The sequence below is a fragment of the Anguilla rostrata genome, chromosome 6 (assembly GCF_018555375.3).
Source record: "Anguilla rostrata isolate EN2019 chromosome 6, ASM1855537v3, whole genome shotgun sequence".
Taxonomy (NCBI): domain Eukaryota; kingdom Metazoa; phylum Chordata; class Actinopteri; order Anguilliformes; family Anguillidae; genus Anguilla; species Anguilla rostrata.
Window position 1 is genome coordinate 45974497 of NC_057938.1, and position 25280 is coordinate 45999776.

Below are 25280 nucleotides of genomic sequence, written 5' to 3' on the forward strand. Positions count from 1 at the left end.
GCAGGATAGCTGTGCGTGAGTGTGTGTGGTGTGTGTGTGTGTGTTGTGAGAGAGAGAGAGCCATGCAGGATAGCTGTGTGTAGTGAGTGTGTGTGTGCGTGTGTGTGTGTGTTGTGAGAGAGAGAGAGAGGCCATGCAGGACAGCTGTGTGAGTGTGTGTGTGTGTGTGTGTGTGTGTGTGAATGTGTGTTGTGAGAGAGAGAGAGACCATGCAGGATAGCTGTGTGAGTGAGTGTGTGTGTGAGTGTGAGTGTGTGTTATTGAGTGTGTGTGTGTGTGTTGTGAGAGAGAGAGAGGCCATGCAGGACAGCTGGGGCGGCTGCCAGCAGGCTTCAGAGGGTCCACTGCCAATTAGTCGCTTTATTTGTTTAAATTTCTCCCGGGCCGTGCGGCGGTGGGACATTCCTCCCCGGGCGGCCGGAGCCGGAGGAAGCTCCTGCTCGGGGAGCGTGGGAGTTTTTTTTACCGCCTTCGCCGGGGCGACGTCCTCGGCGTTACGGCGGCGGGTCCGGGCGGTCACGGCGCGGCGGGTTTCCTGCTCAGAGGGGGGCGTGCAGGACCGGGCGGGGGCAGCAGGGGGCAGCGTACGCCGGGGGGCTCTTTTTATTTATCCCCCTGCTGCAGGCACTGCGGCCCTTGCCCCAGGTACTCACACGTAGGTTTCATCACAGGGACGCACACATTCAAGCTTAGATCAGCGCCATTTTGTAACGGTGCAAAACAGTGGTGTTTTGTGTTGGGTTAGGGTTAGGGTTAGGGTTTATACTTAACACTATGCACGCTTAACACTGTGCCGAGGGCCTCAGTGGCCAGTAGCCGCAGCTGCTCAGCCGTATCTGACGACGACCTCTCGGGCGCCCCGTTTCCACGCTGGCGCTCTACCTGTCTGCGTTTCGCGCGCTAATGGGAGAGGATGTCCCCTGAGATCAGCCCCCCCCCCCCCCCCCCCCCAGCAGAGCACGCGGCCCCCGGCGGGTGAATGGGGCCCATTGACGCAGAGCCCAGTGGCCGCCGCCCCCCCTGAAACGAGCTCCACCAATAGCAGGGCGGCAAAGGGGCCCTCTGTGCGCACGGGCGCTCCCGCCGGACGCCCCCCTCTCTGGCTCATTTCACCCACCCCCTCTGGGGGACTATTACACCCCCCAACCCGCTGCTCAGCACACGCCGGGTGGGGGTAGGGGGAAGCCCGAGGCCCCTCGGTTTTTTGCGATGTCTGTCACGCTAACGGTGGGCGCCGCGTCGACTCGCGCGTCTGTTTTTATTTCAGCAGCGGGAAAGAAAGGCCAATCGCTGTCCTGCGATGTTGTCCTTCTCCCCCCCCCCACCGCCCCCCACCCAGCCCGCCAGAGGAGGGGGAGGTCGCTGTTGACCTGCCGCTTGGTCTCCCGCCAAGCGCAGCGCTTCCTTTCCCACAGCTACCCCGGGCTCCGCCCGCGCCGGCGGCCCTCTGCGCGGGGCGCTTCCGCGGCTCCAGGGCCGGTCCGGTTCGAGCGGCCCGCTCGCAGTCCGGCCCGCTCCCGCACCAGGCCTCCGAGGCTCGCTCTGAACGCTTCGTCTGAGAAGCGCCCAAAAGGCTTTTCCCCTGTGTCGCATTTAGGAGCTCCCCGTGCTGCTCGCAGTCCCCTCTCCCGACAGACAAGACGGATTCTGCAGCTCGGTCTGAATTCAGCAGTCTCAGCTGCGCTGTAAGGCCTGACGTGCGCGTGCAGAGACATGTCGCTTTCTTCTGCATTCCCTGAAGCTGTTCCCTATAACCCACACTTCAACAAGGCTTTGCAATGAATATGGAATTCATACATTTTTGGATGGATGTATATGAAGCTGTTTTTCGGTTGGTGTGTTTTCTTTGTGGGCGTGTACATGTTACCTGGGATGTGTGATGCCGGGTTGGGAGGCGGTGTGGGAAAAGGGCGTTTTGCCCGGTTGGGTTTGTGTCGCTGCTTGTTCCCCCTCCTGACAGGTTCTGCCCTTATCAGTTGTGAGAGATTTTACGGGCCGGATTTATTGCAATCCTGTTAAGACGGTACACACTCCCAGGGTTACTGATGCAAAATGGCTACCCGGCGCGAAACGAATGCATTCTCTGTTCGATGTATCGACAGACCTGTAAGATAGGCCGGGTTACATTAAGTTCGTTAAGGTTTCTGTTCGCAGTGGATTGTAGTAACATCAGACTTTGAAGAGGATCCCCTGTTCGGTGACCAGATACAGGACTAGCAGCGTCCGTCTACCAGCATAGGATAGAGAAATGTAGTCCGTTCCTGACAGGTCAGTGGATGAGAGGGTAAAAAAGCTCCTAAATGAAGTGTTGTCAGTTTGCTCCGTACCAGTCGTCTGACAAGCTAGCAAGAACTTCCCTGGCCTGGCCTTCCTTCCTGTTCTGACCGTACGTCAGCGCTTTACCACACTTTGGTAAAAGGGACCGGAATCTTCCGGCACCCCCCTAAGCGCGCGTATTGCTGTCCGGCCCGTCTCAGACCGCCGGCGCGGGGCCTCGGACGCAGACGATGAGCAGATGGCCGCGAGGCTGGGAACTCCTCCGCGGGGTCGGCCTGGGACCCCGGCGTGGGACTGCAGCGGGAGGGCGCCGCTTCCCGCTCTTTCTTACCGCCCCAGCGCCCCTCGCATATTTTTGGACGGCTCTTTCGAAAAAAAATTGTTTTGAAGGCAGTTTGCATACTGGGCGGGGGGGGGGGGGCGGAGCTTCACATTACGTGTAGTTGAGCGGAACGCGGCGTTTTCCGAACCGCTTCACACGAGCACGCTTGCGAACCGCAACCTCTGAGAGCGCGGCTGTAGCGGGTAGCGTCAGGCGCTAATGCTAACGTTTCCCCGCCCCTTCTGCTTCCAGAAGATGCTGAACCTGTGGGCGGGGCACTGCCACCACTGAGGCCCTCGGTCTGCTGAACAGAGCCATCGATCCTGACCCGGCAGCACACGAATGGCACAGGGAAGCCACCAGATTGACATCCAGGTTTTGCACGACCTGCGCCAGAAGTTCCCAGAAGTGCCAGAGGGTGTTGTGTCCCAGTGTGTTCTGCAGGTGAGCGCAATGCCATTCACATTTAAATTCCCTGAATTACAAGCTGCATCATCTCTATTTTCTAACTTCAAGCAGATCATGCACAGGTAATGAGGGTTTATGAAATAAACCTGATTTTTCAAATATAGTAGCTGATAGCAGCTGAGAAGCTAAATTCACATTTCAGCACTCTAGGTTCATTATCCTGATCATGGTTCTCTAGTTTCATTATCTTGTTCATGGTGCTTTAGATTCATTATCTTGATCATGGTACTCTAGCTGCATTACCTTGATCCTTGATCATGGTGATGTCCGTATGCGTTTCCTGTACGATTCTTTAGACTGCTCTCATTTCCTCCCCCAGAACAATAACAATTTGGATGCCTGCTGCGAGTACCTGTCCCAGGTGAGCACGGGTTACCTGTACGGCGAAGGAAACCTCAGCTTCTCGGACGACCCGGGCCTGTCCAGACTCCGGAATCACATGACCCAGCTGACCCTGGGCCTGCAGTCTCAGAATGTGCATGGGCCCGGCCCGCGGGACGGCCTGAGGATGAACGGCAGCCGGACCCTGTCCCACAGCCTGAGCGACGGGCCCCTCCCGGCGGGGCCCCCCGGCAGCAAGGCCTTCCAGCAGGAGCCCCAGTCGGCCCCCGCGCAGGTGCCCCCCGGCCTGGGCGTCTTCGGCCTCGCCAACCCCCCCGCCGCGGGCCCCGCCGCCGCCGCCCGCAAGCCGCAGCCGCCCCAGCACCTGGGACTGTACCAGCCGAGCGGCAAGGCGCCCCGCTTCAACCCCATCACCGTCACCCTGGCGCCCAACATCCAGACGGGCCGCAACACGCCCACCTCTTTGCACATACACGGCGGCCCCCAGGCCGGGCTGAACAGCCCACAGGGCAACTCCATCTACATCCGGCCCTACGTCACCCAGCCCGGCTCCGCCCGCCAGCCCCAGGCCCAGCAGCAGCAGCTCCAGCAGCAGCAGCAGCAGCAGGCGGGCTGGGCCCAGTACAGCCCCACCTCCCAGCCCCAGCAGTTGTACCAGATCTCCCACCCCCCCGCCCCGCCCGGCTCCTGGGTTCTGCCGTCCCAGCACGGCCCCTCACATACCTCACCGCACCAGTCGCAGGGCCACCAGACCTCGCACGTCTACATGCCCATCAGCTCGCCCACCAACCCGCAGCCGCCCTCCATCCTGCAGGCCCTGTCCGGAGGCCCGCCCCCGTCCGGCTCCGGCCCCGCCTCCTGCTCCGCCGCCGCCGCCGCTGCCGCCGCCTCCGGCCAGTACAACATCCAGAACATCTCCACCGGGCCGCGCAAGAACCAGATCGAGATCAAACTTGAATCGCCCCAGCGGAGCGGCTCGGCCGCCGCCCTGCTGCGCTCGGGGGGCGGGGCCCGCTCCTCTTCCTCCTCCTCCTCCGCCGCCGCCGCCCTCGCCGCCTCGTCCTGCCCCTCCTCTTCCTCCTCCGCCGCCAGCTCCGCCTCGGGCTGCCCCAGCAACCCCCTCTCCATCGGCGGCGCGGGCCTGAGCCGCAGCCAGCCCACCGTTTACATTTCGGCCAGCCCGCCCGGCGCCGCCGGCGCCTCCGACGAGGCCGCCGCCGCCGTGCCGCCCTCCGGCTCCCGCTCCCAGCCCAAGTTCTACATCTCGGCCAACGCCGCGGGGGACGAGGCCGGCGGGCGCAACCCGCCCACCGTCTACATCTCGGCCAACCCGCCCGCCGGGCCCCGGAACATGTCGGGCCAGGTGAGCATGGGCCCCGCCTACATCCACCACCACCCGCCCAAGTCCCGGGCCTCGGTGGGCGGGGCCGGCTCCGTCACCTCCCCCCGCGTGGTGGTCACCCAGCCCAACACCAAGTACACTTTCAAAATCACCGTGTCCCCCAACAAGCCCCCCGCCGTGTCCCCCGGGGTGGTGTCCCCCACCTTCGAGCCCACCAACCTCCTCAGCCTGCCCTCGGACCACTTCGCCGAGCCCGACCCGCGCCACCTCTCGGACCCGGTGCACCGGGAGCGGCCCAGCGAGCCCCGCAGGCCCAGCATGGGCTCGGACGACGCCGCCTACACGCAAGGTGAGCACCGCCCCCGTCACAGGAGTACAGCCAGCCAGATCCCGCCTGTGGGTTGAGTGATAGGTCGGTCACCTAGCAACATCAAATAATTAAGGATAAAATAAAAGCTTGAGGTTTGAGGTTCTTTCAGAGTAACCGGATTCTGTGAAATTGTGGGGATAGATTGAAGCCATACATTTGCCTCCTAACCACAACCAAAAGTAGTGGAAAACAAAATGCAGTAAGGCAGTATAATAACAATAAAACTCAGCAGGGAAGTTAGTGTGGAGGTGTGTGGGTTGATACATATAGCAGGCCACACATAATACCTATCAGTAATGGACATCGAATGCTACTATATATACGTTTCTGTACACACACGGGGAAGCATTTGTCTTACAAGGTGAAGCTGCAGTATCGTCTGTTAAAAGAGAACCCTGAAATATGTGTGAAAGAAAAGCCTGTCGCCCCTCTTCAGACTCCACTTCAGACGTGCGGGTAGTTTTCCCCAAACCCGTTACGTCCTTCGCCAGAGCGGCCCCCGCCTCATTATGTGAGAATGAGGGACGGTATACATTTTTGACCGCCGGTAGTAAACGATTTTTTTCCGCCGCGCCTTGCCAAGGAGGAAACTCTATCCAGGAGTCCTGTTTACGCCTGTTTTTAAACTCCCATTTCCATAGCGCTGACGCTAACGCGTTAGCAGCCAAATCGTATACGCTCGCGTCCTCGTTACACTCTCCTTGCTCTCAATACGGCGTCCTGGCTAATCCACTGAAGGTGTGGAGGGAAAAAGGGTTCGGCTGAACGCGGACGGGTTTTGTCTGCGAAGGCGAAAGCGATTCGTGTTCGTTTAGGGAGAAGTCGTGCTGACAGGGAGCCTGACACTGCAGTGCACTGACAGCGGTCTGAGTCAAACGTGAATAAGCACAGCCCTTCCTTATTTGGAGTTCTGACCGGATAATGTGAGTCTGGATAAGCCCATGCTCCCCTCCCAAAGCCCCCCTCCCCTCGGGCCCCCCCCCCCCGAGACTGTGGTGACTACCGCATGACGCTTCCCCCTCAGAGCTCAGCTCTCCGCCCATTCCCTCTGCTGTCACTTTATTTGGGTGTCCTGGAAAAACCGTTAAAGAGTTTACGACCCGGTGGAAGATTGCTCTCGCTCTCGCTGCAGATGTGCGGCGTGGGCCGTGCGTTTTTTGGACCGCGCGACCTGCATGTGTACGTCGCGCGGAGAAAATAACGCGTAACCGCCATCCGGGCCTGCATCTTCGGCGGCTAGCAGACGGGCAGCCTCTCCTCCTTATGTCGATTAGCCGTCGTATTACACAACGATAGTTTGTGTGTACAGTGGCTGTCTAACCACATACATGCATTTTCACTTACAAATTCAGTGGCAGCTGCTTGTAACTTGGAGGACTCTGATCTCTTGTTCTGTGGTCTCTCCCCTCCCCTTGTGTGTATCTCAGCTTTGCCGCATCTGTGCACGCCGTTAGTGGGGAGAGCTTGTGGCGTTAACCGGTGGCGTCAACTGAAAGTCAAAGATGTACAAACGATGATTCACTGTCATCGAGGACAGGTGACGTAAATGGCATTCACAGCGCGAAAAGTTGAATGCGAGTCAACCAGTTGAAAAACACGAAGGAAAAAAAAAAAACCATCGAACATAAAACTGCCGCTGAAAGAAAAACCCGACCTGCGTTCAAAAGAAAGGGAAACTTTAAACAGAAAAGCACGATGCTTCCTCAGGAAGATGAGCGCGCAGCGACGACGGGTTTGCGCGCGCTTCCTGGATGACACAGCCGCGTTACGCAGGTCAGCGGCCCGCGAGCAGGACGAGGTGAAGCGTGCAGCTTTGAACGAACGGCTGCTTTCTGCAGCCGGTAAACGAACAGCGGCTGCAGCGGGGGCCTTTTCAGTTCCATTTTAATGTCCTACAGTAGCCTGCGCCTTCCATGACATGATATAACCTGTCATTTCACGTGAGGAGAAATGTTTTTGTTTTTTGAAAAGGTATTAAGGATTAAACGAAGTGCGTGCTGTTGGGTTGGATACGTCTCACACGCGTTTAGGACTGTCTCAAGGTGCCCGGCATGTTGTCTTCTGCAAAGAAGAGACAAAAGAGTGAAATAGGTCAAAGGTCATGTTGAATTCGAGGCTGAGCTGCAGTTTCCAGAGAAGGGGCGAAGAGGTGTCAGACATTTTGTTAGTCTGAGGTTGTTGAGTCATTACATTACATTTATTTGGCAGACGCTTTTATCAGAAGCGACGTACAACAGGATGCATACCGAAGGTCATTGGAACGACTGCAAAACACAGGTCCTTTTTCAGCTGAGTCACCAGCTGAAGCTCAGAAATGTAGTCCAAGCGTTAAGGAGGAAAGGGACACAGCTGAGCTTAACAGCAGATCTGCACACTTTCACACCATGTTTGGCCCCTCTATTTTTAGAGCCATTTTTATCCCTCTTCCTGTTATGTGGATTGACAGTTGAATTCTCTGGAAAAGGCATTGTGGGGGGGGGGGGGGGGGTATTTTTGACTGCGCAGCACACAGCCGATGAAAGGTTACATTTGCAGGTCTTCAACGCTTCGCAGAAAGCCTTTAATTCTTTTATGATGATATTAGTCTACAGCATTTAATAAGAATGGCACAATGACATTTTTGTCACACCTCTTGTATGTACCAGATTGCAGGTTGGCATCATGATTGACCCAACATGATTTGCTGAAGTTCCTCTGTGGTCAGGTTTTTACTCCATTATATAACCAAAGGAATTACGGACCCGTAGTTCAACACAGAGACAGCGTCACTTAACAAAATGGCTGCTAAGCCATGACATTTGAGAAACCAGACAAATCTGTCACACCCTCTATGTTCATGGTCGATAAATCGGTTAGAAAGCTTAGCGAAGTCGTTCCATTTTAAAGATGCGAGAACTTCAGGAGAGCAGAAAAGACCAGGGTTAAGCAGGCCGTGCGTGTGTTAAGGATGTTAAGGCATGAGGGTTAAGGCCTGGGTGTTGGGTCCCGGTGGTAGACCTCAGCTGTGAGCACCAGGTGTTCAGCTGCGAGGACCTGGTGTTCAGCCCTTGACCGCGCGCTCCTCCGTTGCAGCCCTGTTGATACACCAGAAGGCCCGCATGGAGAGGCTCTGGCACGAGCTGGAGCTGAAGAAGAAGAAGCTGGAGAAGTTAAAAGAGGAGGTGAACGAGATGGAGAACGACCTCACCCGCCGACGGCTACAGAGATCCAACTCCGTCTCCACCGTCCCCTCCGTAAGTCCCCCTCCCCCCCGGGGCGCCGCGCTTTTCGCCGGTTCTGCTGGGCCTCGCCGCGAAATCTGTGTCCGCCATTTCCGCGAGCTGCGGTAACGTGCCGAATGTCTTTTGGCTGTGAGAGAAGATAAAACTGTGGAATCGCAATGGCGAGGATCGTGTGTTTTTATGTTGGATTTTTATTATGCAGGGTTGCATAACCCCCGTTCCTGGAAATCCACCATCACGTTATTTACTCCGGTCTTAACAAATAACACCTTGTTCACGAGCTTGAGGTCTTGGATCTCTAGGATCAGGGTTGGGCAGCCCTGGTATAAGGGGTTGAATTGATATTCTTCTGGCGTCATCCTTAGATGTTTTTTTGCATTGGAAATGCAAAAAAAAAAACAGCGGTGCTGTGCCTTATGGTGTGGAATCAAACCTGTTATGCTGATCAAATCTGGATCGTGCCAGCGCTAACTCTAGGGCACTGCATAATTACTCTTAGCATTGCTCAAGGAGGGTGCCGTTGCTGGCACAATGTCACCTGATCATTGCCCGTGATGTCATTAGTGGAGCAGTGATTGGCTACGCCAGTTTTACAGGAGACAGAAGCCAGTGTGTGCAGCACACTGCAATGGGATGTATATACAGTTATGATTGGGCAAGCTACATGGCCTGTATTTAAATCGAATGCGCCATCGTTTTTTTTTCTGTCCAGTAAAACGACCTCGCGGAATTAGGCTACTCTGTAGATGTGTTGTAGGTTCTGTTTTCCGAAAGGGAAAGTGGTCTTCTCCGGTGCAGTTTTCAGGAACAGCGGGAGTCTCCCCCTGCGCTTCTCCTCAGGCGAGAGTCTTGTTTGTGTTGAAGTGGCGGCTGTGAGTCAGTGGAAGCCTGTCGGACGGAAACCGCGCGCTGCCTCGGCCTTCTTTTTTTGTTTTGTCAGCTGTTTCTCGCCGCCGCTCTCCCCCCCCCCAGCTAAAGCGAGGTGAAAAGTGGACGCTCGGCCGCCGCGGCGACGCGCTCCCCGCCGGGCTCGCCGTCCCACTCCGAGGCCAGCAGGGGGCGGGGAGGAGGGGGGGGGGGGCAGCGGCGCTTCCTCAGGCCCGCGGCGGCCAGCTAGAGCAGAGCTTTGGAACGTTTCCCGGGCGACCGACAGAAACGGGAGGCTTAGCGCTGACGGTCCCGACGCTCGCGTTTATCGAGCGCGAATAAAAAGGCTTCTGTGCGGCTGCTCTGTCTCTCTCTCTCCCTCTGTCTCTCTCTCTCTGTCTCTCTGTCTGCCTCTCTCTCTCTCTGTCTGTCTCTCTCTCTCTCTCTCTCTCTCTCTGTCTCTCTCTTTCTCTCTCTCTCTCTCTCTCTCTCCTCTCTCTCTCCCTCTCTCCTCTCTCTCTCTGCTCTCTCTCTCTCCTCTCTCTCTCTCTCTCTCTCCTGTCTGATGCCTCCTTTCGTTCTCCTTTTCGCTTGTCGCCTCTCATCTGTACTGCTCTCCTCCTCTGATCTCTCCTCTCCTCTGTCCCTCCTCTGTCTCTGTCTGCGCTTCCTCTCTTTCTCTACTCTCTCTCTCTCTCTCTCTCTGCTCTCTCTCTCTCACTCTCTCACTCTCTCACTCTCTCTCTCTCTCTCTCACTCTCTCTCTCTCTCTGTCTGTCTCTCTCTCTCTCTCTGTCTCTCTCTCTCTCTGTCTCTCTCTCTCTCTCTCTCTCTGCCTCCCCGCTGGAATCTGATGCCTCCTTTCGTTTCTCCTTTTTCGCAGATTGAGGAAATGCAGCAGCTGCGATGCAAGAACCGGATACTGCAGATCGACATCGACTGCCTAACCAAAGAAATCGATCTCCTTCAAACAAGAGGTACGCCGGCCCCGCCCCGTCTCCGCGGCAACGGTTTTACCGCCGCCTGTCCTGTTATCTGAGGAGCGTGTCGGAGGCAGAGGATGGCGGTGTCTCGGTGCTCACGTTAACGCCACAGGTGCTGCAGTACGTACTTTCGAGCAATGAAAAAGTAAACACCGATTGTTTTTGCTAAAGTCTAAAGGGCAGTAGTCACACAAGTCCTTGTAAGACCTGGGGACTCCTTAAAAACATTAGGCAGATTTTTCCTCACCAAAGACCCACGCGCAGAAGTTAGTGTTTTTGACGTTTTTTTACTGTGCCTAGTAGGCAGTGAGCCGCCGCACGCCACAGTTCTAGGCGTGCGACGCGGTGGCGTGTCTCTGTAGCGTGTTTAAAAGCCCGAGCGTGCCACGCTCTGCCCCCCCCGCAAAGGTGCTGCCATTGTGCCGGTAACGAGCGCTCGTTTCCTGAATTGCATCCTGCTGCTGGTTGGTAGCAGAGGGATTAATGGGTCCCCCGGCAGCTCTCCGCTCGCTGCGCACGCCCGGAGAAGCTCGGCGAGCCAACATGGCTCCGGATTCCGTGGCCTGTAGTAAATGCGCGGTAGGTCTGTTAACGCGGTACGGGAGCAGATTTTAGGTTCTTTCCGTTGGGTCGCGTTTGCGCTTCGCAGCGTGCGGTGCAGTGCTCCTCATACGCTGAAGTTTCTCGTGTTTCTGACTTTGACTGAATTCCTTCCCGTAGGTGAACCTACGTGTGTGTACGCGGCAGCCAAACACGGTTTTCCTTGCCGATGGTCATTTTGTATGACGCTTAATAACTTTTTCTCTCTCTTTTCACCCCCCCCAGGACCACACTTTAATCCCAGTGCAATTAATAATTTCTATGACAACATTGGGTTCCTGGGCCCCGTCCCCCCGAAGCCTAAAGGTACTATAAATGTCGGTAAGTCTCCAGGGTTGCGTTTCAGCGCCAAGACCCGCCCACCGCCGGCCCGCTTCCCGCCCGTCGCCTTTCGCTTCCCCTTTTTCTGACGGTTGAGTAATTGCCTAGCGTGGGCTCGCCGGCCTGCGTTTGTTTAGGCAGTTTATATGCGTGTACACACGGCGCACTTCCTGCCGGGCGTCTCAGGTAGCCGCCGCCGCCGCTAGCAGCTTCTCGCCTTTTATCTTTCATGTTTTATTGGGTCGCTGGGTACACCAGCGCTTCCTGTAAGCGCGGCCCCTCTGGCTCCGTCTGGTTGTTCGTCTCTGTGCTGTCCTCTCTCACCCCCCCCCCGCCCCCCTCAGCTCCTGCTGTGACCCTGTCTGAGCATGTGCGTGGGGGGGGGGCGGGGGACAGGAAGGAGAGTTCGTGTGACCGCCCCGTTAAAGACGGAGACTTCCGCCCTCCCTCCTGCCCTGCCGCTGCTCCGGGTCGGTGGCTCCGTCCTCGAACCCGGGTGCCCCCCGCCCCCCCTCTTCCTTTTATGTCCTCCGTCTGCACGCCTTTCTGTATCTTTTCATTATTCGGTTTGTCGTTTCACGAGGGCTGTCCTTCCTTGCTTCTCGCAGAGAGGGATCTGGTTTTCCTTCATCTTTATAAAATGGCAAATTATTCTCCATTATTCTCAGCTCAAGTTCAGCTCGTGTATATTTTTTCCATAAATTTCAGTTATGCATTGCTTGCTTTATTCCCAAAAGCTGCTCATGGATGACAGAGTGGCTGAATATTACAACTGATTTTGATTGTGTTTTATTGTTTTCTTAAACAGGTACCTGGGGTACAATAAGCTTTGTCTGTGACACATTTCGTTTTACCACTGAAAAAATTAATTTAAGTTGGCGTGTTCATTTGTAGATGTATGACGGGCTCAGAATTGTTTTAAACACTGATACAGTGTACACTTGCGATCAGTTTATATGTTGTCTCAATTTGCCAGGAAGTCATTTTAAGTACTTCATTGTTTGAGTTCTATGTGGTTTTCAATATTCAGGGAAATATTTTACAGTTTAAATTAGCATTCAAGTGGGTAATTCTACATTTCTTGGGCCAAGTATGTTCGGTAGTGAGAATGTCTTTCATAAATCATGTCAGATCTTAATATTAGAATAACAAAGGCGCTGGAATGCCATGGTGGTTGGCTCGGAGTTACAGTGTGTTTCCAGTGAATGCAGAATGAGGACCCGTTCCCGGGAACAGGGCGCAGACAGTGGTTTCGCGCTGAATCCGTTTTAGAAAAACATTCCCACCATTGTGGGAGGAATGGAAGTCACACTGTCTCTTTCATGTGAGGGTGTGTGTGTGTGTGTGTGTGAGAGGGAGTGTGTGAGTGCGTGCGTGTGAGGGAGCGTGTGTGTGAGTGCGTGCGTGTGAGGGAGCGTGTGTGTGTGAGAGCATGTGAGAGATTGCGTGTGAGAGTGTGTGTGTGTGCGTGTGTGAGAGCGTGTGTGTGAGTGCGTGCGTGTGAGGGAGCGCGTGTGTTTGAGAGCGTGTGAGAGATTGCCTGTGAGAGAGTGTGCGTTTGTGTGAGGGAGCGCGTGTGTTCGTGTGTGTGTGAGAGATGGCGTGTGAGGGAGCGTGTGTGTGAGAGATGGCGTGTGAGGGAGCGTGTGTGAGCGTGTGAGAGAGTGCGTGTGTGTGAGGGAGTGTGTGTGTGAGAGCATGTGAGAGATAGCGTGTGAGAGTGTGTGTGTGCGTGTGTGAGAGAGTGTGTGTGCGTATGTGAGAGAGTGTGCGTGCGTGCGTGCGTGTGTGTGTGAGAGAGTGTGCGTGCGTGTGTGTGCGTGTGTGAGAGAGTGTGCGTGCGTGCGTGCGTGTTGTGTGAGAGAGTGTGCGTGCGTGTGGTGTTGGTGGTCGTGTGGTGAAGCATGTGAGGATGCGTTGGAAGAGTGTGTGTGCGTGTGTGTGCGTGTGTGAGAGAGCGTGCGTGCGTGTGAGGCATGTGAGAGATAGCTTGTAGTGTGTGTGTGTGTGTGTGTGTGAGAGATAGCGTGTGAGAGTGTGTGTGTGTGTGTGTGAGAGAGTGTGCGTGTGTGTGAGAGCATGTGAGAGATAGCGTGTGAGAGAGTGAGCGTGGTGTGTGAGCATGTGAGAGATAGCGTGTGGAGAGGTGTGTGTGGGGTGTGTGAGAGAAGCGTGTGAGAGTGATGCGTGTGAGGAGGTGTGTGTGGTGTGTGAGAGAAGGTGTGGTGGTGTGTGTGTGTGTGGAGTGCTGGAGATGCATGTGAGAGATAGCGTGTGAGAGAGTGTGTGTGTGTGTGAGAGATAGCGTGTGAGAGATAGCGTGTGAGAGAGTGTGTGTGCGTGTGTGAGAGAGTGTGTGTGCGTGTGTGTGAGAGTGTGTGTGTGTGTGTGTGTGAGAGAGCGTGCGTGCGTGTGTGTGAGAGTGTGTGTGTGCGTGTGTGTGAGAGAGTGTGCGTGCGTGCGTGCGTGCGTGTCTTGGCTCTGTCAGTAACCCCTCTGTCCCGCTCCCCTCCTCCCAGCAGAGTCCAGTCCCAAGAACCCAAAGACTTTAGCGGAGGCGGCGGAGGAGGACGAGGGAACGCAGTGGAGCTGCACGGCCTGCACCTTCCTCAACCACCCCGCCCTGCACCGCTGTGAACAGTGCGAGTTCCCACGCCACTTCTGAGCCCCTCCTTACCTACCGCCATCGGCCATCCAAACCCGCACCCGCTCGGAAGAGGGCTTTTCTTCTCCAGCCACGGGAAGATAACGGACAGGGTTTTTCATTTTGTCTTCTGTTTTTTTTTTTTTTTTTTTTTCTCCTTCCAAGATTTTATAATATCCTTTTTTTGGGAGTAAATTGCTGTCCATTGAAGGCCTGACTGGATAGTGTTTACAGGTTGCATTACTTAAGAAGCCAGCAGAGCTGATCATACCTCACCTTGGAGACGAGCACATGTGTGGGGGATCCCCTTCCTGCTTCCTGGGTGACTTTGTCTTGAGGGGCCTCGCGCTTTTTCCCAGTGCAGTATTATGAGTGTTACCCCTTCAGTGTGACGGCGAACGTACGAACACACACACACACACACACACACACACACACACGCTCACACACACACACACATCTCCGAGGTGTCGCTGTGCCTCTCCGCCCGTTCTCCCGTGAAGCCGGGCGGTGGGAGAAGGTCGAGAAGCCGAAGCAGCCGTCGCAGACGCATCGAAACGGAAGATCAAGACTACTCTAAGACTAGTTGGTTGACGTTTCCAGAGGACGATGGGAGTAATCAAGCAGTGTTCTTGCCTTCTGTCGTCGTCCCTTACTATTCCCCTCGAACCCAAAGTAAAAAAAACCAAAAAGTAAAAAAAGAGAATTAAACTGCATGCATGTTATGTACAGGACACAGTGGAAAAAATACCCTCGAGCTTCTTACTGTACATAGTTCTAGAATGTGCTTTAAGTGCCTACTTCCTCACACTATGAATCACTTGTATTTCCTGTGACTATAGCTTAGTAGACTTGATAAACCTTTTTTCCCCCTTTTTTTCCCTTGTAAGCTAGTAAGCACGGTGTCCCTTTTAAGCTTTTTACTTGATATCTGTGACAAGTGTGAAGCCTTACGTAAAAAGGAAGAGCAATAATATGAACCTATGCACACACGAACCTTTTTCCCGCTCCGTTCATCGCTTCTGTAAATGCTGTATTTCCCTCCTATGATCTGCTGGTGCGGCCACGTCAAAGAAAATATGAGTTTTCTCTGAAATGCCAGAGATCCCTGGGACTGGCAAAAAAGCCCGTAACGAACGAATGACAAACTGCCATCTTATCTGACAACTGGAATGTAGGTGTAACGTTGGGGATTTTTTAGCTTCCACGGCGAGAGACGTGTGCGTTTTTTACGATGCGATATTATGTATAACTTGCATCAAGATGCAAGCGGTGAGGTTGCAAGACCGACATGGGGTTGCTTTCTGAATTAACGAAATCACAATTTGCCAAAGGAAGTCAGCTATTCTGTTTGAATAATTTCTCTCTTTAATCACCGGATATTTCTGTAGGAGCATTGTTTCTTTGTTCATGTCAAGAATATTGTGTTTTTCACCGAGATGAGAAGACGAAGAGGCAAGTAACGTTTCCCCCCCACTCAATCCCTCAGTTTTCATTTGTCCCCTAAAGGTTTTTCATTAAAACGGTTTGATGAGGACGGTTTAAACGTTTACCATTTTTTGGATTTTTACCTGTATTTTGGAATAGTATTTTTCAGAGATTTGTGGAGTTTGTCACGCGTTTTGATATGCCGCCGCACATTTTTGTTTTCAATAGTATTATAATTTCTATAAATTATCTGTGCAGTTGGGTGTCGAAATGTTTTTGTTTTTTTAAACCCAGTTGCACAAGATCATGGATATTAATTCGATCGAAAGAACTTAATCTCAGTTGTCTCTGAAGCACTTACAACTTCCTCGTTCATACGTCACGAAAAAAAAGAAACCCAGCTTTCAGCTTTTTCTGCAGCTCTGTGTGAAGATCGAGTCGGTTCATACGTTTTATTAAAAACTAATTTGGATATCTAAAGTTGTTTTTTGATTTTAGTTGGGGGAAACTGTCTTTGTAACAGATAAGTTATTTGTAAAAATAAAAAAAATCTATTCTGAAATGTTTTACTTTTTTTGCGCCTTCCTTGTTCATATTATGAAAGCTTTTTGTCAATGGGAAATCATGGGTTATCCTGCCAAATTGATTATTTCCCCCCACCAACCAGCAGAGGGCAGAAAAACTCAATTTTAACTGGAACAGATGCAAGTCTTGATCTTCATGAAGATGTGGTGCACTATATATGCTGCATACTGATAGACTTTATACAGAGGAAAGACTGGCTGTTAGAAGCAAATTTGGCGAGTTAATATAATTTGAGGATGAACACAGATGGCAAGATACATTTTTATTGCATCAAAAGAAACGGTTGATAGGACAGTCATTTTAGGAACTTATATCTAAGGTAGTTATCAAAAGTGATCTTATGATCAAGTATCATTTAGTCATTTAATCTTAAATGGCAGTTTACATGCATTTAAAACATTCCTCATTTGAGGCTACACAGTTAAAACAACACGTGCTGCTTTGAGAAATCTTTACAAGTCAGGCTGAGCTAAATTCTAAAGAGGGTAGCATTGACACATCTGCTTGCCCTTCACAAACTTTGCCAGGACCCTTACCATTCAGCCCTGTTCAAACGAACGAAGCGTTGAAATGCAGACCTTTGTATATTAGGCTCTCTGCCGACATACTTTGTCATCACATTTTTGAAAGAACAGTGCATTGCACTGCTAAGTTTAGTGAAAGCTCCTCATTCGTTGCTACATCACAATCAGTGGTTTCCCTCTGCGGAGCTAGGGAAGCGCGTTTAGAACAATGCTGATCTGCGGAAACCTAGAAGCGCACACGGCTCGATCTGAACGTGTGAATGAGCAGGACCAGCTCGGACGTGTCCAGGGTGTGCGGGTACATTCTCATGACGTAGTCCACGGCGTGCTGGGGGAAGATGGTGCTCAGCTGGCTCCTCACGCTCCTCCTCTGCTCGCTCAGCGAGTCAGAGCTTCCGCCGGCCTCCGTCCCCCAGCCCGCCGCCCCGCTGCGCCCCCACCCGCGCGCGTCCGGCGCGAGCGGCTTCTGCCAGGCCAGCTGGCGGTCGCCGTACTCCTCCGCGCGGTACACTGCGTCTCTGCTGGGGGGCGCCACCACTCTGTAGGAGCTGTGCGAGTGCTGCCGGCACCGCAGGCCCAGGCCGGAACCCGAGCTGTCCGAGTCCTGACTGGCCTCCAGGCTGCCCTGCTGCCACATGTAAGGAGAGCGGCAGCAGCAGGGCGCGGGGCTTCCTGAGCGCGGCCTGTGCGCGTAGCCGCCGGGGGCTCTGGAGAGGATGTAGTCGCTGCTGTCGTGGCTCCCGTTCAGGCCTGTGAAGCCGCTGCCGTAGCCGAAGGAGGGGCCCGAATTGTACCCCGGCTCCTGGATGTACAGCCCAGACAGGGAGGCCTCCAGGGACCCGAAGGCCTCGTCGACGTCGGGGCTCGGGCAGGTGGGCGACTTCCGGAAGTGGGCCGGGCTGACCGTCTCTCTGGGTCTCTCCAGCAGCGGCTCGGCGGGGGAGAACCCGGGCGGGGCCTCGTGGCCAGGGGGCGCCGCGTTGCCGGGGAGGCTGCTGGCCGAACAGCGGCTCCCTCCGTGCTCGTAGAAACCCGCCGTCGCGGGCGGGAGACTCCCGTTGGCGGGGGAGCAGGGCCGCGCGTCGGACAGCTGATCCCTGCTCGACGCCAGCTTGTTCTTCGCGCGGAGCTCGTCGGCCACCGAGAGCTGAGACTGGCTGCGCTCTGGGTGGTAGAACTTGCACTTTACCCCGTAAGTGCACTTCTTTCCTGTGAGAAACAAACGGGCAACAAACTTACAGCCTTGCAAACCCGCAGCCCTCGGATGTGGCTCAGCGCCGCCTGATAAGGACTGTCAACAAGGGTGTGCGCTCGTGGAAAAGCAGCACAAGCATCCCGCTGTGCCTCTGCCGTACTGTACACACACTTAGCAAGGCAAACAAATGAAGTCTAGTCTCTAACTTGGTGTTCCGTGGTTGCCAGGCCGTGTGTTATGCAGGCCCTTTGTGTCCATTTCCTAGAAATAATTACAGGCCTGCCATTGGGTCTGAAGTGCCCATTATCCTCCCTGTTGGAAAATAGGGGGGGTTTGTATGTGAACGACGCGCTGCAGTCTTGGCCTGTAGCCCTGCTTTCAGTGCACAGAGGAGACTGACAAGCAGCCATGTTAAATTACCACAGTGGCCCTACTGTTGCTTAAAAATATTAAATACTGTTCAGCCATTGCTGTTTTTATGCAGTGGAGTAGGCAGGTTCTCTGTAAGTATAGTGATTTGAACCTTTGATCTGAGGGAACTTAATGAAAAATGCCCACATCATGTCTTTGAGAAACAGTCAAAGCTGATCAAATATTTTGTTTAAAACAAATAATGTGAATTGTCACAGATTGAAACTGAACCGTGTATGTGCTCCAATTCCTAAAGCTTTTCACAGTTTAGGTCAGTCAGGTGCCAACACTACTGATATTAGTTGTATGGAACTCATAGGCTACTGCTGAATCTGGGTCTGTATTTTAAGTACATGTCCAGTTTTGCCTCATCTCATCACCTGTATGCGCTGTATACATAAGGGACCTACCGTATGGGCAGTGCTGTCTTTTGTTTAGTGGGGCCTTGGGGTTTTTTCTCAGGAAGTTGTCTATTGTTGGGCCGTTTCTTCCCAGTGGATCGTCCGGAGGCATAAAGCTGGAAAAATACGCGTAAATGAAGAACGCTTAAAGCCTGGCAACATAATAGGGAGCTCTGTGCCACATGTGACGTATCTGTGAACTATTTTCACGTGTATTCACGTTTATGGATGCATTTCTTTGGGATGAACTGTACTTTGTAACAACATATCGCTACATAAGTGTATTTTTGCCAATCCCTTGGTAGAGCATGGGCAACGTGAATTTAGGACTGCACTTACTTGTCGTTGGCAAAGGTGTACATGAGTAGCCGCTCCTCGATAAACTTTTTCCATTGCGGTTTTTCGATCTGCAAGTCTCGGTAATTGTCGTTGGACACAATAATGCCGTCGGAGTCGTAGGCCAGCTTGACGATGTAACGGTCGTCGTAGCACACCACCCTTTTCCCATTGACGCATCGTGAGGGAGTGAATACCAGTATTTTCTTCTTCTCCAACTCAAGAAGGATGTGTTGGTCTGAAACAGAACGCATACAGGGATCATGAGTCTAATACAATCAAGGCGTTTGCATTTGCAGACCGCCACATTATAAAGTACGAGCTCGCGAAACAACCGATACAACACATGCATGAATTAGTATTGGTGCAAAGTAATGTGCAGGACAAATATTTGGGGTTTAACTTTAAAACCTGAGGATAGTATGAATATGTAGCTATAGCGCCCTCTAGTGGTAAGAAAGTTGAAGCGGCATAGTATGTCTGACCTGTGATCGGAGCCTCTGGTCGGGCCTGCTCCTTCCTCCACAGTGGCACAAACACGGTTATGTCGCGGTGACCTCTCTCCCAAAACCATTTAACTGCCAGCTGGACCCCGTGGCATGAAAATACTTGTTTGTTACCATGGCTGCAACCACAGAAAAGTAGCAGGAAGTTCAAGTTAGCTCCCAAATGTTCTCGACACAGCCAAACTTTGATATGCTGAGGAAGCTAGTCCACATAGGAGTAGGGCAGTGCAATTAACTGTATAAATTCAGTAGGGCCTTGTCTGAAACAGAGTCCGAAGCAGCTTATTTGCCTGCTATTCAGGGCTTTAACTACCATTGATGACACCGAGGTCATGTCCTCTGTATTAATGTTCATCAAAGGCTGTATTTTATTGTATTCCTCAGGTAGAACATCAGCTGCAATTCATTTATGAGAGGAATGAATGGGTTTTAATGTTTTAACAAATTCAAGCCTAATCCTGGGGTGTATGTACTGCATTTACACCCTAAAATACATCCTCAATTAAATGACAAAATTAAAGGGGAAAAGGAGCATATCCTGGCCCACCCTCACCCCACCCAAGTCTCCTGGCCTCAGTATTTTTAGGTATTGGTTATGCACCTGCTACTATTCAGTAAACAAGTAGCATACAACTTGCATGCAACTTGTATACTCAATAGTAGGCAAGCAAGCTGATTCGAACGCAGCCACGGAGTCTGTACCATAGAATGTAGGCCTATATTATGCTGGATTTTTACCCAGCCACAAACCCACAGAAAACAATATATTATTTCTCTTTAGCAAAAAAGTAACATCGGTAAATATCTGACTCATGCACTTCAGTTTGGATTAGCCTACTATTTGTTCACATGTGAAGTGTATTGTGATACCAGGGTTTAAGAGACAATTTGCAAAGGGCTTGTTAACGAGGAGAGCAGTCAAACTGAGACGTAACGAATGGCGTCATGAACTGTTGCGCATGCTTGCTTGTGTACAAGTCGTGTAGGTCTGTTGTTCTGCAGCGTGACATTAACCAATCGGAAAAACAAACCCCACACGACGTTACCGACCATAGACCATAGAAAAGCATGTTGCGGAATTATGGTAAATGTTAACGACTAGTCAATATTAAGCAGACTCATTTCCCGGGGCGTTAATTTGGTGTCGCCTTGTCGCCTCGCATAGCTAGTCACAGCCATTTTCGGTGAGATTATTTGCGAGAAAAAATTTGCCTACAAGCGGGTGTAACTGAGCACGGGGGGTTCCCCTGCACTCAAGAAAGCACAACAGGAAGTCAGAGGGATCTTGGCACACAGCGTCTCGTGGGAAGAGCAGCAGACTTGGTACAAAGGGCTAAACAAAGAATACAGTTTAAGCACTGAGAGACTATTACTGGTGTGCGCCCTCACGTGTCTAGCCCGCAGTCAATGCGTTCCAGATTATTCACATGTTCAAAATAAACAAATGTAGCTTCTTATAAAAGTCACCCACGCTACTGGGATTTTACACCTGAGATACAGTTGGCAAGAAAAAGATACTTTTAATAGACTAAACAAGTTTTTGTTGGAAAACTGTGAAGTATAATTGAGCTCTTTCGCACCAAAATCTCACCCCCACAGGGCAGTTTCGTCATTGTGTGTCCTGTTCCAGAAACTGATCCGTCCCAAATGGAGAAGAGCAACATCATAAAGTTTTCTTAGGAAAACAAAAGCCGCCCCAAAGCCTTAAATTAACCATGCATGTGAAAACCGCATGGCCAAACATTATACTACTGGATATGAACTGTGCTCACATAGGTAGTGCCTCTCCTGCAAGTTAGGCTGCTACGCACTGACACCCATGTGAAAGAAGACAACCCCATACACGGCACAGATCAGAATAAGGGTCCATCTGGAGATCTGGAGATTCAGTCACTGCTGAATTTGTGGAACCGAGCAATTTCATGATAGCAAAAAAGTACACGTGGGAAAAGAAAAGCTGAACCACTGAGAATGAGTGGAATTCCCTTTCACTCTATTGTTTTTCATTCCGACACCCTTTTGAGAACTACCTGTCAAGCCATAACCCTGTTTAAATTCTTGTGCAAACAGCTTTGGTCTTTTTGTTAAAGGTCAGACTGTGACATTTCCTGGTAAACCCATTCAGTGTGAATGGTGGCCGCCCGTTGACTCATAAAGCTCAGTGTCTGTGCCTCTGTGCCTCTGTGCCTCTGAGTGTTCGGCGCCGCGTTTGAACGCACGCCAGCCCCGGAACGCTCACCTCATGGCCACGTTGCTCCCGTCGATGACGACGTGTCTGAAGCACCCCGCCGAGTCCCTCTCCTCCCGCTGGGGGGCGAGGCTGGGCTGGGGCGGCGGCACGGGGCTCCCGCAGCCCCGGGCCACCAGCTGAGGGCTGCCCCGGCTCGGCCGGGGGGCGGGCGGAGCCTCGACGCTGCGGCAGGTCTTGATCAGCTCCTCCAGTATGTCGTTTGTCTGGGCGTCCCGCGGCAGGCTCTCCAGCACCCGCAGGATGTCCTCGAAGGTGTACCCCAGCTTCAGGAAGAGGTCCATGTTGTTCTGCTGCCTGCTCATGCTGTCTGAGTCTCTTGTCTGTCTCCGCTCAGCACATGAGCTCTTCCTCTGGTGCTCTTCTGAGGGTTTTGCCAGAGGGAAGCCCGCCTTCACACTCTTTTCTATCTCATCCACGCAGTTTCCACAGCGACGGCCGCAGTTTTGGAAAAGTTGCGAGGCGCCGCAGATAGCTGTAAACACAGGAAGCCCGAGACGATGTCACAGGGGTTTTTAGGCACTTTGAATGCGGTTTCTTGCTTGGTGATATGATCTGTGCAATTCTTCAATGATTCTGAAGCTGGAGGACGCATGCACACACACACACACACACACACACACACAGACGCAAACGCAAACATACGCACATGCACATGCGCACACACACACGCAGACATCGAAACACGTCACAGCTGTTGAAAAGCCCCTGCCCAAACCTCAGGAAGGAAGGTCAATGGGTGTGATGTAACCCCTGCTACTTAACTGTAGAAACTATAGTCTGATACTTATGCTAGTGATATTGTTTTTGGGACATAGCAAACACCAAAAGTTATATATGTTACAGAGAATTTCCCTACGAATCATGTGAACTCTGACTCACATTTTTATTTGCTCTGAATGTGATTAGTGGTTTTAAAGGCTTTGCCCTCTCACAAAAGGATGTTTCCACGGATTACCCCTAATCGATCCAGTGTCGCAATGTATGTCACTTCAAGCAAGACACTTGGAAAGTCCCAAGAAATCCATTAAGAGGTTTCTTAATGGAAAAGGAGCTAAATTCATTGCTTTCGCTGCTAGGTTATGACACTGTCATGTGTCATGTGACCTTTCGACCCCCAAACTCCCCCCGCCACCTCTCAACCACAAACGGACACACCTACACACCTATGCCTGCATGTAATTTGTACTGTAGGAATGAAATTGCTCTAAAAATAGAATGTTATGTGTATCTGTACATCCTCTAAAGATCTGACCATTTCCTGTAGGGAAATGAATATCTGGTCTTAATCTCAAGAACCATATATTCAACCATGCTGAAACCTACACTACAAGGGACCTTCAAGGAAAATAAAATAAACTATATTTTTATACTGCAACATCCAAAATGCTTGTATTATGTCAAAAAATTTGAAATACTATATATAATTAAATAAAACTGGGTCTCTGGTCTCAAATAAAAAAATTCTCTTACATTGTATACATCAAAAAAGGAAAAATGGAAAATATTTGCATGTAGTATGAAGACAACTGAGACATAATTACAGGCAAATTACATATTATGCATGTGTAAACGGGTAAGCAAGCGCTTCTGTCTCAATGCTACACAGCTCTAAAACTGAAGCTATGTGTAAAGGCTAACATTTCACAATGGCCCAAATATACCTAAGTGCTCAGTCTAAATCCCTCCATGTGAGCACAGACACAGAGGCACTAACTGAACACACAACGGTTGGCCCCCTTGAATCTTTCACTACATGATTGTCTCTGCTCTTCCTACACATCTTGTTTTATTTCTGTCTGACACTGGGTGCTCTGATCAAGACTGAGAACCACATGCGCACACACACGCGCACACACACAAATACTTTCACGCACACACGCGCACACACACGCACACACACACACACCTACTTTCACGTACACACACACAAAAGCTAATTTACTTATATATAATAATCAAAGAAGTCAATAATGTTAGTATGTAAGACCGGCTTGCATCAGTCCCTTGACGAAGGCAGCTTTTCTACGGAGGACAAGAGAGTTTCTTACTTACATTATCGGCAGTCATTTGAAGTGAGGAGCGTTATCTTGCTGGGTGAGACTCCTAGCTGCGCGAAGTGCCTTAATGGCATTGAGAGCCTGCCTTGTGTTTTCTCTCTTAGTCATATGAGGAAGTAAGCCAGGCGTTTATTCAGACCATGCAGGACAGGAAACCAGGGTTTCTCAAACAGGCATCGGACTTCCTTATTCAAACCCTTGTGGAGCCTCTGGCTCAGAGGGCTATCGGGCCCCAAGTGATTGTTCTGCTAGGTACCTTCTTCCTGGCGTGGTGCCGCATTGGATCGAACTAGTTTAAGCCTCACTCCTATTAGTCAAAAATGAAACTATGCACATCCTTCCAGGCACATCCATGTCTCATTCTGAACCACAGCCAACACCTGAGGGTGTATTGTTTCACGTTTATAATCTCTTTTGTATAGTCAAATACCTCTGAGTGTTATGCATATTTGTCGCATATTCCATGACCTTTCAAAATACAAAAAGCACTCATAGCGACTTCTGTTGCTTTCCTGTTCATTCTTGGCACCTGCCCTGCCTGTATTCTACCTCCTGCACCGAGGAAGAGAAATGGGCTTGTTTTCCTGGAATCTAACACCTCCCTAGTGCTGCACTTTGAGAACAGACCCATGTTTCTGTGAAAATGCAAGTAGCACTTTGCCCAATGCGGGCAAGTCAATGCAGGTGAGTGCAAGTACAAAGAGGACAAGAAAACAAACAAAAATAACAAAAAAGATTGTATTAAACTGTCATGTGTGTGGCGCAGTTTATAGGGAGATGACTCCAGCTCCCACTCCCATGAGGGGTGCGATGGGTTTGGGGGTGGCTGGGGCCATGAGTGATCCTCTCAGAGCACCTTCTGAACAGTCACCCCTTGTCTATCCATTATTATTTTTATTCCCCTCTCTGCTTTCTTCTGAATAAAAAGTTAAAACATGAAAGGACAGTAAGCCTGTTTTCTCTCTTTTAAAAAAAACTGGAGTGTCAGGTAGCCACCCAGGCCTGGAAAAGCAACTACACAATCTCCACAGTACATAGAGGTAAAAAAATAACTCAATTTAAGGATAAAGCTGAATATCTTCCATCCCTATATTTATGTAAATGTGCCACAGTACATGTGCTGACAAACCACAAGATAATAAACCAAAATGTCTGAGGCAGCAAAGATGTAACAGCAAACAAATATGAAGGAAACTAATTTGCTGAGCTGTCCAGCTGTACACCCCAGAAAGCCTTAGCTACAGCTATAATCTAATTAGTTCCATCTGTATACTTAATTGTTAGCTAATGCTCAGATAATACACTGTAGCTGACTAACTGATCACAGCTTCTGAGAAGCACATTGAAAAAGACCAAATTAGGAGAGCACGGCCCAGGACATACAAGTAGACCCAGATCTCTAGAGAGGACGAGCTACGCTCACACTGATCAAAGGGAAGTGGAAACTCTTTTTCAAGACAAATTTCAAAAATATGTATCAGTGACAAAAAAAGAATGCATTGCAGTAGGATTAATCAAATTGATACCGTGTTCCTTGCTCTGCAGGATATGCGAAATTTGTCAATCCGACTTGGGGAAGAAGAAAAGTATGCTGTACTTTCCCCTAGTATTTCCCACCTTCAGTCAACTTCCCTTTTTGCTGTGCACCAATCAGACTCAGAGGAACTGTTACTGACAGTGATCACAAAGTAGTCATGGTTACAAGTCCAATACATCCTCCTGTCCAGTTGATTTGCATGTGCGCTATAATGACAGAAAAGTGTCATAAAACTCATCCGGTTATTCAAAACAGGTGGTGATGCTTGTGTGTGCACAGTCCTTTTTCTATA

At 51.3% G+C, this 25280-nt stretch overlaps 2 protein-coding genes across 7 annotated transcripts in view; one reads left to right on the forward strand and one right to left on the reverse strand.

The window, feature by feature from the left end:
* tab2 (TGF-beta activated kinase 1 (MAP3K7) binding protein 2) overlaps positions 1–15747 on the forward strand; it is a 40366-nt gene extending 24619 nt beyond the window's left edge. For 2 of the 6 annotated variants that reach the window (XM_064340007.1, XM_064340010.1), the window contains exons 2-7: positions 2852–3043; positions 3387–5100; positions 8194–8354; positions 10093–10186; positions 11018–11113; positions 13633–15747. In XM_064340007.1, coding sequence (XP_064196077.1) covers positions 2942–3043; positions 3387–5100; positions 8194–8354; positions 10093–10186; positions 11018–11113; positions 13633–13778 — 2313 coding nt within the window. In that variant the 5' untranslated portion in view covers positions 2852–2941 and the 3' untranslated portion in view covers positions 13779–15747. The remainder of the gene's footprint in view (positions 1–2851; positions 3044–3386; positions 5101–8193; positions 8355–10092; positions 10187–11017; positions 11114–13632) is intronic. The other 4 variants (XM_064340012.1, XM_064340013.1, XM_064340011.1 and 1 more) reach the window with 4 other exon arrangements.
* Positions 15748–16017: 270 nt separating this feature from the next.
* On the reverse strand, positions 16018–23588 carry LOC135257369 (ribonuclease ZC3H12A-like). Its single transcript, XM_064340014.1, has 6 exons — positions 23447–23588; positions 21383–21866; positions 19123–19262; positions 18641–18875; positions 18311–18417; positions 16018–17503 (listed from the first exon to the last, which is right to left on the reverse strand). The coding sequence occupies exons 2-6, from the start codon at positions 21694–21696 to the stop codon at positions 16521–16523; spliced, it is 1779 nt and encodes a 592-aa protein (XP_064196084.1). The 5' UTR covers positions 21697–21866; positions 23447–23588; the 3' UTR covers positions 16018–16520.
* Positions 23589–25280: the final 1692 nt, after the last annotated feature.

Bases quoted from the DNA above. Each gene is read 5' to 3' on its own strand.
- LOC135257369 (XM_064340014.1), bottom strand. From the start codon at position 21,696: ATGAGCAGGCAGCAGAACAACATGGACCTCTTCCTGAAGCTGGGGTAC. The intron at 19,263-21,382 runs GTGAGCGTTCCG...CTGTGGTTGCAG, and splicing joins GGGAGCAACGTGGCCATGAG to CCATGGTAACAAACAAGTAT. The intron at 18,876-19,122 runs GTCAGACATACT...GTTCTGTTTCAG, and splicing joins ACCAGAGGCTCCGATCACAG to ACCAACACATCCTTCTTGAG.